Raw genomic sequence first — 18,072 nt, 5'->3', positions numbered from 1 at the left:
ATGGTTATCATTTTTTCACCCATTCCAAAGGGTCGTAACTGCGATCCACTAATAACAGTCCAACGCGACAGTAAATAAGGACAAATAATTTTGAGCAGTGAGGCAGTGTGGCTTGTTGCTGTGCGAGTTGTAAATGGGACCAATTTGGTAGCCCAATCAGGGACCTGCTCGAACTTACAAACCAAACAGTTACCATCTAATTCAATCCGTACTGTATTTAGAAACCAAGCAGTTATTGATCAAACTTAAATTTAAAAAATTTAAAAATTTGATAGGTTTTTTTTGAATTATATTAAATTACTATATGGTTACAGACCCCTGAATTGTTTTTTAGGGTCTATCGAATTAGTGATCCTTGAGCTCAATACGCGAAGATGTGAAGCACAGGCACAATATGAACGAGAGACTGCAAGAAAATTCACCTGTGTAACTGGGTACCGTTAATTCTCCTCGCGTCGGAAGCTTTTCCAACCTTGTCCTGGAGTCCTTTCCCTGACAGCCCAACTAACCTGTCAACGCACGCGTCCATCTCACGTGAGAGCTCCGCTCGGATCGAGAATTCGAGATCACGCGCGCATCCTCATGCACCTTCCAGAAGCTTCCACACTCCTCTTTCCTTACCCCTCCCCCTCTCTCTCCAGACGCTTCTCTCTTCTCCTTTTCTGTCCCTCTTCTCCTCGCCCCCGTACCAAACTTCACAACTACAACGACGAGAACGCCTAAACGAGCGCGATTCTCCAGCGACAACCAAGAGCACAGCCACGCCAAAGCGGCGAAGAGCGAAGGAAAGAAGAAAGTGGCCATGGGGCTGGACTACTACAAGATTCTGGGCGTGGACAAGAGCGCCACAGACGACGACCTCAAGAAGGCCTACCGCAAGCTCGCCATGAAGTGGCACCCAGATAAGAACCCAAACAACAAGAAGGAGGCCGAGAGCAAGTTCAAGCAGATCTCGGAGGCATACGAGGTAAGCATCCAAACAAGATCTATCGCGGATTCATCTCACGATCTGTTCAGTCGTATTCGGCGATGGCGTAACGTGTGCATGATATTTTGCGGTTGAGCAGGTGCTGAGCGACCCGCAGAAGCGCGCGGTGTACGACCAGTACGGCGAGGAGGGGCTGAAGGGTCAGGTGCCGCCGCCAGGCGCCGGCGGGGCGGGCCCCGGAGGCGCGACGTTCTTCTCCACCGGCGGCGACGGGCCGACGATGTTCCGGTTCAACCCGCGCAACGCGGAGGACATCTTCGCGGAGTTCTTCGGCTCTTCCAGCCCCTTCAGCGGCATGGGCGGCGGCATGGGGGGAGGGCCTGGCATGCGGACCGGCGGCACGAGGTTCTCGTCGTCGATATTCGGGGACGACATATTCAGCTCGGCGTTCGGCGGCGGTCCGGAAGGGCACGGCATGCACACTGCCGGTCGGGCGGTGAAGACTCCGGCGATTGAGAGGAAGCTGCCGTGCAGCCTGGAGGAGCTGTTCAAGGGCACAACCAAGAAAATGAAGATTTCTAGGGAGATTGCCGATGCCAGTGGGTAAGTGTCTCATTGCCTTTGCTTCACATCTCGGTATTAGCATATTTCAGATGAGTTTGAATGGGAAGTGCACTGGACGCCTTAAAACTGTTCAATTTGTTTGATTAGTCAGTGTTAGTCAGGATACATTCATCCACTGTCTGCGTTTTTGTTCACAAAAAAGGTAATCACTGGTGATTTATTGCCATTAGTTGTTGATGGCCTGGTAAGCTAAATCTGTAGTTACTTTGCCCTCTTCAGATCCGACCATTGTAGTCACGCACTTGTCTTACGGGAAGCTCGTCACTTTTCAGATTGCGGGAATGCTCAAAAGTAGTAGTATTAGTATAATAGTAGCTTGCCATTGTCGATGCCTGTTGAGCTAAATATATATTTACTTTGCCCTTCTCAGTCCCATGTAATAATTATAATCGTGCAATCCGAATGTAGGAAGTTTGTCACGTAATCACATCTCAGTTTTCTGGAATGTTAAGTTTTAGTATTAACAACTCGTTCAGTTAGTTCTAGATCTATTAGGATTTGGTGTTAATATTCTATCAGTCCATGAGCTCCAAGGAGAGAAAGCTGAGCACCGTCTTTGCAGTTTGTACAATGTACTGAAATCGACTCGTTGTGTGCAGGAAGACGATCCCAGTGGAGGAGATCCTAACGATCGATGTGAAGCCTGGGTGGAAGAAGGGCACCAAGATCACGTTCCCGGAAAAAGGCAACGAGACGCCCAACACGATTCCGGCCGACCTCGTCTTCATCATCGACGAGAAGCCGCACCCGGTGTTCACCCGCGACGGCAACGACCTCGTCGTCACGCAGAAGATCCCTCTCGCCGAGGCCCTGACGGGGTACACCGTCCACCTGACGACGCTGGACGGGCGCAGCCTCACGGTCCCGATCAGCTCCGTCATCCACCCGGGGTACGAGGAGGTGGTTCGCGGGGAGGGCATGCCGGTCCCCAAGGACCCATCGAGGAAGGGCAACCTCCGGATCAAGTTCGACATCAGGTTCCCGACGAGGCTCACGGCGGACCAGAAGTCCGGCGTGAAGAGGCTGCTCGGGCAGTAGAGCGAGCTAGTTGCACAGAGACGGAGCTCTGTTCTGTATCGTCAGACATTTTTCGAGTTCGTCCTTTGATGGGGCAATGCAGCTTCTGTGTGTGAGAAACTAGTGACGTTATACGGTGCATAGGATTCCTTGTAAAATCTTTCAGATCGATGTTTGTTCGGTTGTCCATAGCGTTGGAAGGGCTGGGATGAAATAATCAAGCGTAGATTTTGCAGTACCTATGTTAAGAATTATATTGGTAACAGTATAAGCGATATCGATATTTGGGGGCAAAAGTACGAAATGTTGGTATTGCGTTTTGCTAAGCTTCTACTTCAACCAAACTAGCTTGTCCTCGTATTTTGGAGTAAATTCCTCATTTGCTACTCAAAGTTAGCCCCTTCCAGAGGTACCATGAGCTCTATGATGCTCCGTTTTATGACTCGAACGTTATGGTAACTGATAGAGAATAATTTTTATGAAATTATTGCTTAAATAATTTTGTAGTTTTGTAAAACTATTGTTTAAATATATAGTTTTACAATAATTTTATTAAAATATATGTAGTTTTATAAAATTTACTCTATGCTGAATTTGGATGTAATATCAAGATCAATGTTTTTGAAAATATGCTGTCAGGTTGAAAAACATCTATGCTACAAAAGTTCTCTCAGATAAACATCGCAGGCAGCACTGGAGGCTCGCGTCTGTCTCCGCTGCACCAACCTTCCCTCGCCCTTCCGCGCGCTCCCCGCACTGCGCGTTGGCTTGACCGCGCGCATGCCATGCGGGATGACAGAGCCTCGGCCCTCCACCGTCGCTGCCGCCCTCACCATGGTTTGTCATGCAACAGCCGTGTATAGACTTACAAGTTGGTGAGGCACTTAAGAAATAGCAGCCAGGTTGAACCACTGCATCTTTTCCTACCAAGTTTAGTTTATGTAGAAATTGTTATTTGATATGTTTAGCAGCTAACTTTTTGTAAATGGGCCAGCAGGACATTTATGATGAGTAATGGTCTCATTAATCTTTCTTCCTCGGGATGTAAATGGATTTACTCCCTCTGATTGTAAATATAGGTCATTTTAGATTTATGTACAAGGATTAAGAAAGTAGATAAATGATCTTGTTGTCTTTCATTTATTCTGTATTGAAAAAGATAACTCATTCATTTATGAGAGTGGTGGCATTTATTAAATAAGGGCAAGACATGAACAAAAGAGAAAAAGATGCATAGAAGTTTGAGAATGACTTATATTTAGAGAATAGTTGAGGAGGCTAAAACAACCTACATTTATAACCAGAGGGAGTATTGTATAGCAGAATGAGCAATCAGAAGAAATTATGTGTTCGTCATTGCTTTACTGTACTTGAAGGATTTATTGTCCCTAAAGATGAATGTTTCTCATCTCAAAGTAACATATTTAACAAAAATATTAATTTAAAATTCATTAGTTGCTGTTTACTACTAAGCAGTCTAATTAATAGTTCTGCAGGAAATAGATAGCTGGATCTGAGAACGTTCACATGTTGATTGACAAATCAAAATATTTTTAGTAAGTTTTGCATTATACTTAGATGCACCTCTTGGCAAATCAAGAATGTTACTAACTCGACCAATCTAATTGGATTACGCCTCATTGGCATGGCTTTGATATTATGTACCTTGGATTTGGTTGGATTAGATACTGCGAGAGGTGGATTGTATGAACACACACGAGCATATATTGGATATAGTAGTTTTCTTGCTGTCAACAGTTTCTGATATTTATTCAAACGTACAAAAGGCTATAGCTGCTAACAACTTTTGATGTTCTAGATTTACCTTTTCACCATATAACTAGGGCTAGATTTTTTTAAAAAAATTAGTCCATCACATAATAAAAATATTAGTAAAAAATTTCAGATTTTTATGATTTTATTTGAGACTAACGATTATTAGAAGTTATAAAAGTAGTATTTTTTAGAGAATTTTACTTTACATTCTACATATGTTTTTTTTTAAAATCTAATTACAATGAGTTGCATATGGATTATGAAACACGTAAAAAAAAATAGGATTTTAAAAAAATAAAAGACCGCTATTCTGAATAGAGAAAATGGAAAGAAGAAAGGGAAGCTGTTAAGTACTGTGCTCACAAACAGTATAGGTGATCAGTATATTTTGAATCAGCATCCAAAATTAGACCATATACATGAGTTATTTGCTGAAATAGATAATATGTTATCGTATTTATAATTTTAGCATTCGTATTCGGCACATTATTTACCGAAAATAGAATTTCGGTACACCGTATGCCGAAAAACCGCAGGCCCAGTCATATTCAGCACACGTGCAGGTAAAGATCATATTCGGCATACCGTGTATCAAATATGATATTGTAGCTCATATTCGGCACACAGTGTGCCAAATACGGTTGATATTTGGTACACCATGTGCCGAAAATCAATTTTTGGTAAAAATTACGCTGAATACGGATACTAAATTTGTAAATACAATAATATGTTGTCTATTTCAACAAACACGCGCATGTATGTTATCTAATTTTAGATTTTTGCTGTATATTTCGACGATAGAACTACCAGAAAGTCTAACATAGTGGCATGAAAGAAAACGAAAATAAAACCGATGATAAATAAAGAAATCTAATTCTTTCAGTGATAAGAAGGGAAGTATTATCTTTTTTGATAGCAAATAAGAAATTTAGCTAATAATATTTGCCAACCTTTGAACAGGCCCGTGGGCTGAAAAAAGGGTGTGACACGCCACGCCTATTTTCTAATTTACTCTATTCTGGGCTATTGCCATATAATACGTCCAACTATTGTTCCCAGGCTCCAGCCACCCTCTCGCTCTTGCCAAGACACTCCTCCATCCAACGAATGATCGCCTACCCTATGCGGACCCACCCTGTTGTCACCTATAACCCTACCCGTCGTCCCCACCCAGAGCCTCACGACCGCACAGCTCCCTTTCCTTCGTCTTCGTGGCGCGCCACTCCAGACACGGTGTCACAGTGTGCGATCCAAGAGAATTCACTTTTCCCCAATCCCAAACCCACCTCCTCCCCCATGCAATTTTTCTCCTCTAGCGTACTGAGCCCCCTCACGTCAGAGGTCCACGCCACCGCGCGGATGGCAAGCAGCTCGCACCACCTCACTCGATGGAATCGGTTCCTCTACCGTAGCTGTTTTTATGTCAGGAGGACGTTAAATCTGGGAGGAACGTCCGACGAAAATCCAACAGTTGGGCTCGCTCCTGCCCTCACTCCGTCGCTGCCCGAGGCTCGTTCACGCGGGTTGGCCCAGTCTGGGCTGAGCGTTAGAGAGCTCACAAGGGCTGCTGCTGGCTGCTACAGTGAAAAGCTAGATAAACTAGCTATGCAAGTGAGAAGCACACTCGTGAGCTCTCTGAGGCTCAGCCCAGGCCGAGCGAACCCGCGTGAACGAGCCCTGAGCAGCGACCGAGTAAGCGTATAAGCGAGAGCAGCTGTTAGATTCCTGTCGGACGTCCCTCTTACGTAAAAACAGGTGAACACGGTGAGGATTGTGTCAGTGGGCGACCGGCTCTCGTCTCGTCTCGCCCGGGCGCTGACGCTGACGCGGCGGGGACGGCGACCGCGCGGCGAATAACAAAAAAGGCAGCGACGCCCCGTTCCTCACTCCTCCCTTCACAGTTCACACCTCACCTCCCGATAAGAAGAAGAGAGAAGCTTCTGCCTCCTCTCCTCCTTCACTTCAGCTCCTCTCCTCCAAAAATATCTGCGAGCTCCGATTCGAGTAACCCCCCCGCCGCAGAGGTCGCGGGCTGATCGCGGGGAGTCGAGGAGAGGAGAGGCGCGCGGAGCTGCCACCGCCGCAGGAGGAGAGGGGAGCGGAGGAGAAGAGAAGCCGTATCTATCTACCCGCGCCGAATCGATGGACTCGGAGCACTGGATCTCGCGCCTGGCCGCCGCGAAGCGGTTCTACGCGGCGCAGCTCGGCCACGGCGGTGCGGCGACCGCGCTCCCCTCCATGGGATTCCTCTCTTGCTCTGTGGGTTTGCTTGATTCTGATTCGGTTGACCTGGGCTTGGTTTGGTGGGTGCAGATCGGGCGGGGATGGAGGAGCTGGACATGGACGGGGAGATGAGGCCGGAGTTCGCGTGCCCCTACTGCTACGAGGATCACGACGTCGCCTCCCTCTGCGCGCACCTCGAGGAGGAGCACCCGTTCGAACCCCATGCAGCGGTGAGTGTCGACGCGCCAAGAGCCTTAATCCGAGTGTCTGCCTTCGATGGATGGATAGAGAGGATGAAGCCTGTGCTCTGATTTGGAGTGGTTTGACTTGGAGACTGAGCTTACAATACTAGTCATTGTAGGGGAAGATGCTTCGTTATGGGTTAAATTCTTGTGGCAATTAGGGATTGAAAGATCACCTGATGGCGTTGACCTGAAGAACGAGAATTTTTTTCTTCGACACCAGAAATAGTAGAACGATTGTATAATTTGATCAATATGTCAGTTGCACAAACGTCTAGTCTGGCTAATTGAAACTAGAGATTTGGGATACGCCTAAGGAGAATTAGTGTCATTGGTTGCCCTTCTCGGAGTTGGAAATTCGACCATAAAATTTTGGGATGCAAAAAAGCCTATGTCTTGAGTACTTGCCAAAAGAACAACCTTGGACTGGAAGACTACGAGAAGGTTTACAATTTAGAGAAGAAAGGTTTGAAGTTTGATCCAAAGAATGAACATCATTGTGGGTTCAACCTTTGGACTAGCGAACTGAATCTGAAATACCAGCTTCCGAAGGAATAGTTAAATTATGCTCGAGGGGCAGTAACTTTCAGCATTTTCTTAATTGCAGGTTTAAGAGCTCATGTGCGCTGCATATAGATTGAGGATCCCTTTTCTTTCCATCAATTGAAGTGACCTTTTGTTTATCTGTTTGGTGCAAGCTTTTTGTGTAAGCTAGTGGCCTGGATAAAACTTCCACACTTTATGATGTTCTTGCTCTTATGCTGTAATAATGGTTCATTTCACAGGTTGTTTTCTTACCCTGATGATTTCCAATTCTCATTTCAGCCTTGCCCTATTTGCTCCGATATGGTTACAAAGGATATGGTTAACCATATTACTATGCAACATGGATACTTATTCAAGGTACCCTCCCATTCCCCACATGTAATATGCATGTTGTTCACTTGTTTTGGAGTTCCGCAGAACTGATGTGTAAAATATATCGGATCGAATTAGAAAGTTCTTTTTTGCTGAAAGCCTTTTAACTTTTGACCGCCTGCAGAATCATCGCCGGTTGCGCAGATTCGTTATCCCAGGCAGCCAAGCCCTTTCTTTGCTGAGCCGAGATCTTCGAGAAGCCCACTTGCAGGTGCTTCTCGGAGGCGGGCGTAGGTCAAGCAACAATAACAGCACCACAAACATTTCAGCTGATCCTCTTCTGTCATCATTTGGCCTTAGCTTCCCAACATCAAATGCAGAGGAAACTTCAAAATCCACTATTTCCATTCCAGATGCTGCTGCCATGGTTAAAGAGACACCTGCTCAGGCGCGGAAGTTAAGGTATATTACATATGCATTCATACTAGACAGAAACACTGCTGTAGATATATTCAAGTTGATAGGCTTATAACCATATCCTTTGTCCTCAGTTTTTGGGAAAACATACTCTTTTGGTTACTTTGTGGACTAGTTTAGTGTCTATATCTGAATCATCTAGGCTGACAGGGAAATCTGGTCTGACCATGGACTCTGGTCCCATGGTTCTACTAGATAGGTCCATCTTTCCATTGATGAAAGCTTTGCATTGAATAAACAAGTCTAGCAGCAAGTTGATTTAACTGATAAGCAATGTGCAGCCACTTGAACTCTTTAAGGCATCTTACAATAACTTGAGAAAACTCTACACAGTTTAGTCATCCTCTTTTCTCTTTCAATGGCAGGATTGACTCATCCCTCACAAGTGAAGAAAGGGAACAAAAGCGGAAGCAAGCCAGCGTCAGAGCAATGTTTGTGCAAGACCTGCTGCTCTCTACTCTATTTGAGGATTAATGACCCAAGATGAGCCGAAGTTATCACTAGAAGGGTTTTTCCTGGTGCAAATCTGCAAAGGCTAGCGTGCTCCACCCCCCCCCCCACCCCCAAGTCGTTGAATGTGATATCCTTGTTAGGACAGGCACGCTTCTGGGGTTCTATCCTTCTAGCTAGGTGCATAGTGAATGTGGGCATGAGGTGTCTTTAAAGTTATCGTAGGTGGTCTTATCTTCAGTTCCATCACAACTCGCAATCACCTTATGTTACAATGTAAGTTGCGGTTGAGTTCGTGCCGCTTCTATGTCAGGTTTGTTGTACCAACATAATAATCATGTTATGCAACAGCGGATGGCTATGCAGTTTATATACTGTGTGGATGGCGATAAACGAGGTGTAAAACTGTCTGGATTTGGAGGTGAAGTCCATGTGCGCCAGCACAATCTGAGATATTTAAATACTGTGGTTGGGCCAGGGCTGCTCTGCCTCATTTCGTGATGTGTTCTGTATGGTAAACAAAAATGGGGTTCGATCAACTCGCTGTGGTTAGCGCACGGGCGTTTGTCTCCCTTTTGTGAATGTTGAGGGGCGTGTTTTGTCCAAGAAAAGCTGATATGCCGGTGCCAAACCCACCAGTGCTCAGACAAAAGAAGGCCGAACTGAAGCACTGTTTTCCTTCGTCGGCGTCGTCGCCGAGGAGGCCAAGCTGCGGAGGAAGGTTGCTAGAACGCGGCTGGCTGCTTGGCATCTGAGTGGTGGAGGGAGAGCTCCTCGCCGGCTGTCCATCCAGCAATCCACCATTAATGAGGTTCTATGGGTAAAGTGGTAGGCAAAAAAAAATACCGTCTAAGAGCAATTTTAGCAGACTAATTAAATTTCACTTTTTATATTTTATATACTATATTTTATTTATAATAATTGTTTTTTACAACAGTTTTATTCTAATGGCTATTTTGTTCAACAACTATTTATTTAATAATTATATTTCAACGGTTAATTTTTTCAAACGGTTTTTCAACGACTATATCTCCGCTCTATATATGGGGAGACATCCGGTTACTCCTCCTACATATCATTCTTCCTCCTCTTTGCTACTCCTCTTATATCGTTCAAAAATGAGTCATTGTGGATTAGTCATGCAATGTATGTTGGATTCGTCATCGTCAGATGATGACGATAAAGTGCTTCTTGTTGCAAGGCAGCTAGCCCACCGATAATACCAGCTCAGTAACTCTTGACGCCATGGTGGTTTCGTGCCTAAACGACAGGAACTTCAATGAGGTAGAGTTGTAGGCATGCAAGACTATATCAATATTATTTTTCAGGTAATCTAACCTACGACCCAACGTTCTTCCGTCGCAGGTTTACAATCCGTCTATATAGTTTTGTTCACCTTATTTGCTTAATCTCGTATGCTCATTTTTCTTTTTACCACCGGTTTAGAATGTCACAACCTCTGTGTTTGCGCATGGCACAAATCGTAGAAGCACATGACCCCTATTTTCTGCAAAGAAGAAATGCAGCTGGATAACTTGGGTTATCTCCTTTGCAGAGGATTATTGTAGCTTTACTTCAGCTAGCTTATAGAGTACCAGCGGATACTACAGATAATTATGTTTGTATTAGAGAAAGTACTCCTGTAGAGAGTCTTAAAAGATTTATCAAAGCTATTGTTGAAGTCTTCGGAGGTGAGTACCTGAGATCTCCAAATGAGAATAATATATCTAGATTACTTGCCATTGGAGAGCAAAGAGGTTTCACTAAAATGCTAGGTAGCATAGATTATATGCACTGGAAGTGAAAAAAATATCCTTCAGCATGACAAGGTATGTATATCAGCCATATACACGATCCCACAATTATTCTTGAAGTTGTAGCTTGACATGATCTTTGGATTTGATATGCTTTCTTTAGATTACCTAGGTCTCACAATGATATTAATGTCCTTGATCTTTTCTCGCTCTTTGCAAAAGCTGAAGGTCAAACTCCACAAATGAATTATAACATCAACGGACACAATTATACAATGAGATATTATCTTGCAGATGACATTTATCATACATGGATAATATTTGTGAAGTCAATTTCATCTCCTTAAGGGAATAAGAAAAAACATTTCAACCAAGCTTAAGAAACAGCTGGGAAGGATGTGGAGCGAGCATTTGGAGTTCTACAAGCTCGTTTTACCATTGTTCGAGGACTAGCTCGATTTTGAGATCAACAAACACTCGATGACATCATAACATCAAGTATCATTATGCATAATATGATTATTGAAGATGAGGCGGTAGAAGAATATTACTTCCATTACCATGGAATGAGAGAAGAAGTGATACATGAGCCTATCAAAATCTTAGATCCATTAGATCCTAGGATGTTCACTCTCAGCTTTAAGATGATCTAGTTGAGCATGTGTGGCTATGTTATGGAAGAGAGTAGTATGTTTTAGTTGTAATAATATATCCGGTTCATGTATCGTATGTTTTCGCAATGTATGTAACATTTCAATGGTTCATCTATGGTCTATAACACATATGATCCTTATGTACTTAGGATTGTAAATAATTTTAGAAATTAGTACATTAGCTTAGATGAATATTTATGATTTTTCTGATTTTTGAGAATTAAATTTATGCTCTAAAAATTCAAATGAAGTTAAAAAATAGTCAAATTTGGGAAATTTTCATTTAAAATTTGTAAGAGATTTTTAGTTGAAACCAGTTAAAATGAGTTCTCTGTTATTTATTCTATGAGCATAAAAATCAATGTGATTTTAGGAGCTTTAGAAGTTCACCTTTTGAATTTATAAAAGAGCAGAGAAGGAGTGAAGTTTTGAAGCAATTTGGCCAACTTCCTTTCTACGGCAGGGAACGGTGACGGGGACCAAGTGGGCATGGAGGGCGAGCCGCACAGGCCAGGCAAATTTGGCGATGGCGCCATGCTCGATAATGATGCTACAGTGATGCCTAGCTCAATGTCGAGTCTGCTGGACTAGTGTTTTCATGGGTGATGGCTAAATATGCCGATGGCGAGCTTAGTGGCGAGGCCGCCGGAGCTGCTCTAAGGAAATGGAAGACAATCTGCCAGCCAAAAAAGATAATTTGGGAACAAAATCTTTATCTTAGGTCGAGTGGAAAAAAGAAGATTCTCACTTCTGTGCTAGGATGATGAGTGCAAAGCAACACTTGCTACACTTTGGTACCTTCATTCTCAAAGATGAATCACAAATTAGATTATGAGAAGATATGTCGTTAGGTAACTCGTCACTATGTGATCAATTTTCCAGTCTGTATAATATAGTATTGCATAAAGAAAAAATAGTGACCCAAACGATAGAGCCACCTCATGTAAATATTACATTACTACGGAATCTATCTAGGCCAAAACTGGTAGCTTGGAACAACCTATTAACATAGCTAAATGGCATCAATATCACACAAGAACGGGATGAAATCAAATGAAATTTGACCAAAAACAGACAACAAATGAAAATAAAAATATATGGAAGTTGAAAATATCCACTAGAATCAAAATCTTCCTCTGTTATCTCCAACGAGGAGTTTTGCTAACCAAGGATAACCTAATAAAAATAAAATAGAAATGGAGTCAGAAGTGTTGCTTTTGTAAAAAAAAAAAGAAGACAATTAATCATCTCTTCTTTGAATGTCAATTCGTTTGGCATGGTTCATCATCTAGACTGCTATAAAACTTCACCAATCCCGTATCATATCTCATACGATAGGAAACTAGTTACGATGCCTTAATAATATATTAAAAGCACTTATAGTGATTGGAGCAGTGATGTTATCCTGATCACTATGGCTATGTAAAAATGATATTATTTTTAACAAGCGAAAAATTACATCTCCTTCGTATGTTATATATACATGAACATACTGGCTTCATACTTGATGTGGGCTTTAGCATACGAACTCTCAAAAAGTGGTAGCGGTAGCATGTATACGACTGGAGCAGGTGATCAGAAAGCTCTTCACCGGACGTGGATGAGATTCTAGGCTTCGGATCATGAACCCTTTATAATAATACTGCCAGCTCCGAGCTACCCCAGCAAATGAGTTTTGTTTTTGATTATGTTTTGTAGTGTTCGTTCTTATCTTTCAGGTTGTGTGTATCTTGATAGTGCATAGACAAGAACAAACTTTTATGTTGTTGTATCTCCTTGTTACAAAGATAAGAGATAATAAAGCTTTTTTTGTTGAAATTTTTATCACAACTTTATATCACAAACATGCATATGCAAATCACAACAGGGTTTTCTGTGAAAACCAACAAATTTATCACTTCTTTATATCGCAAACATGCGTATGCAAGTCCACAACACATTACAAGCATATATGTCCATTAAAAGGTAGGACACATGCCAACAATCATCATTTTACTAACCTAACGGTCTTATTTCATCGCGATCCTCCAGGCGAAAAAAAATAAGCTGGAGGATATGTACCAATCTGCTGGCTGATAAAAAGATGCCAGAGGAAATACCCGAAGAGATTCCGATGATAATAAGATACCATAATATATCACACAAAGCAAGTCACGAGAGCGCATGAAGTGATTTGATGCCGAGTTGTTCATTCTTGACTACCCAGACCATGCCTGTGCAGCCACCCCATTGCTAATAGAGCTCAGCCTGTCATGCATGGGGTTGAATTCTACAGGCTGGCTGGCAGTCGCCATACAGAGCACCATGCTATCAACTTGATCCTTTGAGTAACCCATTCGAGCAGCCTTTTCGACTATGTCTACCGGATGATTTTGCACAGTCTGAGGTCCTAAATGATGAAGCACCATCGGAGCACTGGCATGCGCTTGTTGATTAAGGACAGCAAAAACAGTGGCAGGATTGCTGGACGGGCTACCATAAGCAGTGTTGTAGTTTTGTGCACTCCCTTGTACCGTATATGCTGCAACACCACATGGACCAACCTTGGTTTGTTGAGGTCCGAATGAGCTATTGCTGAGTGGATGAAGTTGATGCGGCTGCTGACGGTGCTCTGCAAATGGAACAGAAATTGCGCTGCTTTGCACATAAACAGGAGCAACTTCATGATGCCGCTGGGCTGAGGAAATTGTTGAGTATGAAGGCTGCACAACCATGCCCCTTGTGTGTGCCTCGGTGTTTGCAGGCTGATGAGATCCATATGGAGGATATACCAGTGTGACCTGAGGTGCGCTATGAGCCTGTGGAGAAGATGTTTGCAGCTGAACCACCTGTGCTGGAACTTGCTGAATATTGTTGTACTGCTGCTGTTGTACCACCTGTGGTTGTGGTTGCCTTGCCTGGGATTGAACGTGCTGAACTGTTTGATGTGGCCATTGCTGCTGAGGTTGAAAATAGAACTCTGGTGCCTGACTAGTTATCTGAGGTATCTCAACTACAGTCTGTGGCTGAGGGTTCTGGGTTTGTGACTGCACAGATTGAGCTCCAGCTTGCAATGGTTGGGCCTGTCTGTGCTCCAGATGACTTTGGCCTTGCATACAGTACATGGTTGTTTGGTTCGAGCGCTGCTGGTCTTTTGGGGCACTCAAAGAGACTGGCACCAGTTGCTGTAGAATAAGGCCATTGCAACTTTGGAATTGCATAGCAGGAGACTGAACAGCATTTACTTGGTGCATTGGCACAAGGGTAAGTTCATTTTCTCTTGTCATAAGAATTGATGGGGCGGTACCTTCACTCTTTTGTGAAGAGTCCTCATGCACTATTTGAAGTTTGCTCAATTCCTTCTGAGTTTCAGCAAGCTCTTGCTTATCCTGAAGAACCTGCACAGATTTCTGAACCTGGCCATGAAAGTAGGTCCAATTATGAGTGGTGCTCTTAAAAATAATAATTGGCCAAACAATCGTCCAAATACAATATGGAAGTGCAGCATCTTAGTTTAACTAATCTATGCACAGTTAAGCCGATAATGGGTTGCTATTGAAGCATAAAGAAGCCCATACTGATTTTGATGCACCACTGTGCAGGAGCAGCACCTAAGACTAGGTTATTAACATAAGCTCTTTGAAAGTCCCAGGCAAGTAGTATATGCCTGAGAAATTCCCGCAGATTTATGAAGCTTATGTTTACAGAAACTGATATAGTTTGCAAATATCTAATGTTTAAACTGAAAACATCTCATTTTTCACCATAATTTAGTTGGGGAAAAAGCCCTCCATTCATTACATGCACTTTGCCCTGTTCAACCACAAATCAACACTATCTTTTAACATATGGCTAATTACTGCCTGAACTTTAGTCTATCAAGAGCAAGAAACAAAACCTATTTACAACAAAATCTGAAAACAAACATTAAATGTTCACAGTTCATGGTGATAATACTTCAGAGAGCTAGTGCATCATACTAAAGAGTTAAAATACAAAAAGCAAAGGATTTGGATATTTCAATGTAAAATAACATATACCTCTTTCACATGCTTTTCAAGGCAATGGAAATTAAGATTTGCTTCGCCATGATAATCCATCACGTCACTTCGTAATTCTCCAATGGACCTTTCCAGCTTGTAGCAATATAACTCCAATTGCGACAGCCTACCACTTATGACCTCCAGTGAATTCAACAAGTTATCTGCTTGTTTCTTCATGCAATTCTCAATAGCTTCTGTTATGATTCCTTTAGAAATTTTTTCTTGCTCATGGAAATTAACAAATGACATCAGAAATCTGTTCTCCTGAAAATCCTGCTTCATTGAGGAATAAAAAAAATAGTAAGACCACAGACAATGAACATAGTAGTTAAAAATATGAAGGAGCATCACTGCGTCAGGCACCTAAGGATAAATCGCCCAACGTTAGCTGCAAACAGCCTGCACCTCGAGCCATGGTACCCTAATCGTACCGAAACACCCATAAATCGGACTAGTCATCCAAAACTAACGTGAAATCTCCTCACAGAACTTGAAACAGGTTCGTTTATCCATTCGTTTTACTCAAATCGGCCAGAACGGCAACAGCACAACCAAGCATGTCCAAAGCCTACACTGCAAGAGCGGTCAACGAGCTTCCAAATCCGCAGAAACACACAAGCAACAGACGGTAATCGCAGCCGCTCACACAAATCAGAACGAGGCAGCAAGCTGCCCCCCCCCCCAACGACCCACCGTCCCTACTTGCACACCACGCACACACGAAACCACTCGGTTAGGGCACCTACTCCCAAGCCCAGACAGCATGAGGCGCGGAGATCTCGCGCAGATCGAAGGCGGGTACCTCTCGTCGGAGCGGCTGGTCGAAGGAGCACCGCTTGGGGTCGGGCGAGAGGCCGAAGGCGCCGGAGACGGAGACAGCGGCTGGCCGTGCCGGGGACGCCATGAGGGGAGCTGCAGCGATCAGGGGCGTCGGTGCGGCTGCGGCGGGGCTACGGTTTCGTTGCTCCGGGTGGGCTTCTGCGACTGCGTGGGTCAGAGAACGCAAGGGAAGGGAAGGGAGGCGACGAGGAAAGGGAGCGGGAGGAGGAGAAGGCGTGGGTGGGGAGGAGTGGAAGCGAAGAGAAAAGAGGAGTAAAAGCTAAAGAGGAGTTTAAAAAAAGCGGAGAAAAGCGAGGGGCGGCAACTGGCCTGGCGAGTTCCGTTCCGGGACGGGACGGAGGAGCACGGAATAAATACGGGGTGGTGGTGGGGAAAAGGAGCGAGGGGCACGGCGCGGACGCGTGCCTGCCCGCCGGGTCAGACTCGCTCGCCGTTTGGGTTGGTTTGGTACAGACCACAAGCGGGTGCGGTGCGGTGCGGTGCCGTTGGGTTGCTCGTGATCCGCGCGGGTCAATGCGCTTCAGCTCGAGCTTTACGTTAGATTTTAAATTTTTAGATTAAAATAAGATGTTTTAATCTTAAAAAATAAGATGTTTTAAATCTGTACTTCTATAATAAAATAAAAATAAATAGCTCACCTAAAGATCTGAATATACTAATAACTTTATAATTATTTAGATCTTGAAATATATAGTTTTGAATCTAAGACTCTACCAAAGAGATCATTTATTGCACAGCACGCGAGGCGTGATTGTGTCATACGTGGCCGTGGTCGATGTTCCTGGGACGAACGTGGATCGCTGGCTACCAGTGGTGTGTTTGATTTTACAGATGAGATTTTGTAAAGTTGCGTTGTATAAATAGATTGAGAGAAGCAGGTTGAATAGGGTTATTTGTTAAAAATAAAAGTGTTTGTTTAGTTGTATCTGTTTGGACAAGTTGAGTTAAATTTTTATTTAGTTAATTAAATTTAAAACTGTATGAACGAATATAAGATTTGAGATTATGATTAATTAATCGTATAAGTATGATTTTTTTTATTGATAAGTGAGCTTGTTTGCAAAAACATACATATGTTAGGCTAGATTACAGAACCAGGTCAAATCAAGACCATATATTTATACCCATTAAGAGATATTGAAACCACATATACGGATAGTTAAACGCACTCTCACTTAGACGCAAGCCGAGCGGGGCACGCATCGTTGTCAGGTGGACGTTGATCGTTTGATCCCACAGCTGTAAAGAGTCGATCGAACTCTAAACCAGCTTGAACTGTTGACAGGTGCGAGATGTAAATGCATCATATGCGTTCGAAATAAGCAAGCAAAATCTATTGACAAGTTGGCAGAAAGGAAAGCCCAATTGACAAGTCAATCCCATCTCTCGTTGCTTATCAAAATTCAACTTGTGCTCAATGATGGACTAAGATACTGCACCTCATTTAATAATTTTCTGGTTTGCCCTTTTCAAATCTCAGACGTTGATTTCCTGTCGCAACGCTGCGTACGCAGCAGCACCACAGGAAAAGTTTGTCTTGCGTTCTGGAGGGTGCCAAGACCAAGACAGCTACGCACCACCGACCGTACATGTGGCGCGAGCGAATCGAATGGGACGCCATGGTGACTGGCTCTGCGGATAGACATGGAGGAGGCGAATCTGGAAGTGGGAGGTGTCACGCTGACCTGGGCTCGGAGAATAAGAAACGGGGTTGGTGAGTGGTCACGGGTCACGCGACGTCCCTGCCACATGAAATCTGGTGGTCTCCGTTGAGCGGACACGCGAATACAAAAACCAAGCGGCTGGTGATGCCCCGTTGATCCCTTTCATCCACGGTGTTCGTCGCCGCCCATCGAAAAACATGTGCGCCACAGGGAATCGACGGAACCGGAAGCCAGTTTGTGTTCACTGTTCAGGCTAAAGCGTAGCCATGCATGTATATTCTGATTACAAGTTGGACAATGGCGATGCCTGTGACTTTTTTTAAATGTTTTATTAACTTTTATTGTTATATTAAGTTGATATAATTGTATAAAATTTTACTCATACTCTCTATATTTTTGATACACACAGTTACACACTAAATAACACAAAAGAAGCTAGAAGTTACATGGTACCTATAAAAGGGAAAGACCGACTAAAAGAACACGTCTCCTTTACAGAAATTATTATATTTAAGTTTGGATACGAAGTCTAGACTGTCATCCA

General features: G+C 43.5%; 3 protein-coding genes across 5 annotated transcripts; 2 read left to right on the top strand and 1 right to left on the bottom strand.

The window, feature by feature from the left end:
• The first annotated feature begins 612 nt into the window (after positions 1–612).
• Positions 613–2,895, top strand: LOC133884848 (uncharacterized). Its single transcript, XM_062324421.1, has 3 exons — positions 613–967; positions 1,068–1,531; positions 2,152–2,895. The coding sequence occupies exons 1-3, from the start codon at positions 803–805 to the stop codon at positions 2,588–2,590; spliced, it is 1,068 nt and encodes a 355-aa protein (XP_062180405.1). The 5' UTR covers positions 613–802; the 3' UTR covers positions 2,591–2,895.
• A 3,325-nt stretch (positions 2,896–6,220) lies between these two features.
• On the top strand, positions 6,221–8,988 carry LOC133884844 (protein DEHYDRATION-INDUCED 19-like). The gene is made up of 5 exons (XM_062324418.1): positions 6,221–6,560; positions 6,659–6,798; positions 7,636–7,713; positions 7,853–8,130; positions 8,511–8,988. The coding sequence occupies exons 1-5, from the start codon at positions 6,488–6,490 to the stop codon at positions 8,617–8,619; spliced, it is 678 nt and encodes a 225-aa protein (XP_062180402.1). The 5' UTR covers positions 6,221–6,487; the 3' UTR covers positions 8,620–8,988.
• A 3,883-nt stretch (positions 8,989–12,871) lies between these two features.
• LOC133884843 (chromatin modification-related protein eaf-1-like) lies at positions 12,872–16,214 on the bottom strand. 3 transcript variants are annotated; one of them, XM_062324415.1, is made up of 3 exons: positions 15,827–16,214; positions 15,022–15,300; positions 12,872–14,397 (listed from the first exon to the last, which is right to left on the bottom strand). In XM_062324415.1, the coding sequence occupies exons 1-3, from the start codon at positions 15,926–15,928 to the stop codon at positions 13,201–13,203; spliced, it is 1,578 nt and encodes a 525-aa protein (XP_062180399.1). In that variant the 5' UTR covers positions 15,929–16,214; the 3' UTR covers positions 12,872–13,200. The 3 variants fall into 3 exon arrangements, with proteins under 3 accessions (XP_062180399.1, XP_062180400.1, XP_062180401.1); XM_062324416.1 differs by having other exon boundaries at positions 15,022–15,297; positions 15,827–16,213; XM_062324417.1 differs by lacking the exon at positions 15,827–16,214 and adding an exon at positions 15,388–15,806 and having other exon boundaries at positions 15,022–15,297.
• Between the last annotated feature and the right edge of the window lie 1,858 nt (positions 16,215–18,072).

Source organism: Phragmites australis, chromosome 11, assembly GCF_958298935.1.
Source record: "Phragmites australis chromosome 11, lpPhrAust1.1, whole genome shotgun sequence".
NCBI lineage: Eukaryota > Viridiplantae > Streptophyta > Magnoliopsida > Poales > Poaceae > Phragmites > Phragmites australis.
The sequence above is the reverse complement of the archived record's forward strand: the minus strand, read 5'-3'. Positions and strand labels throughout refer to the sequence as shown.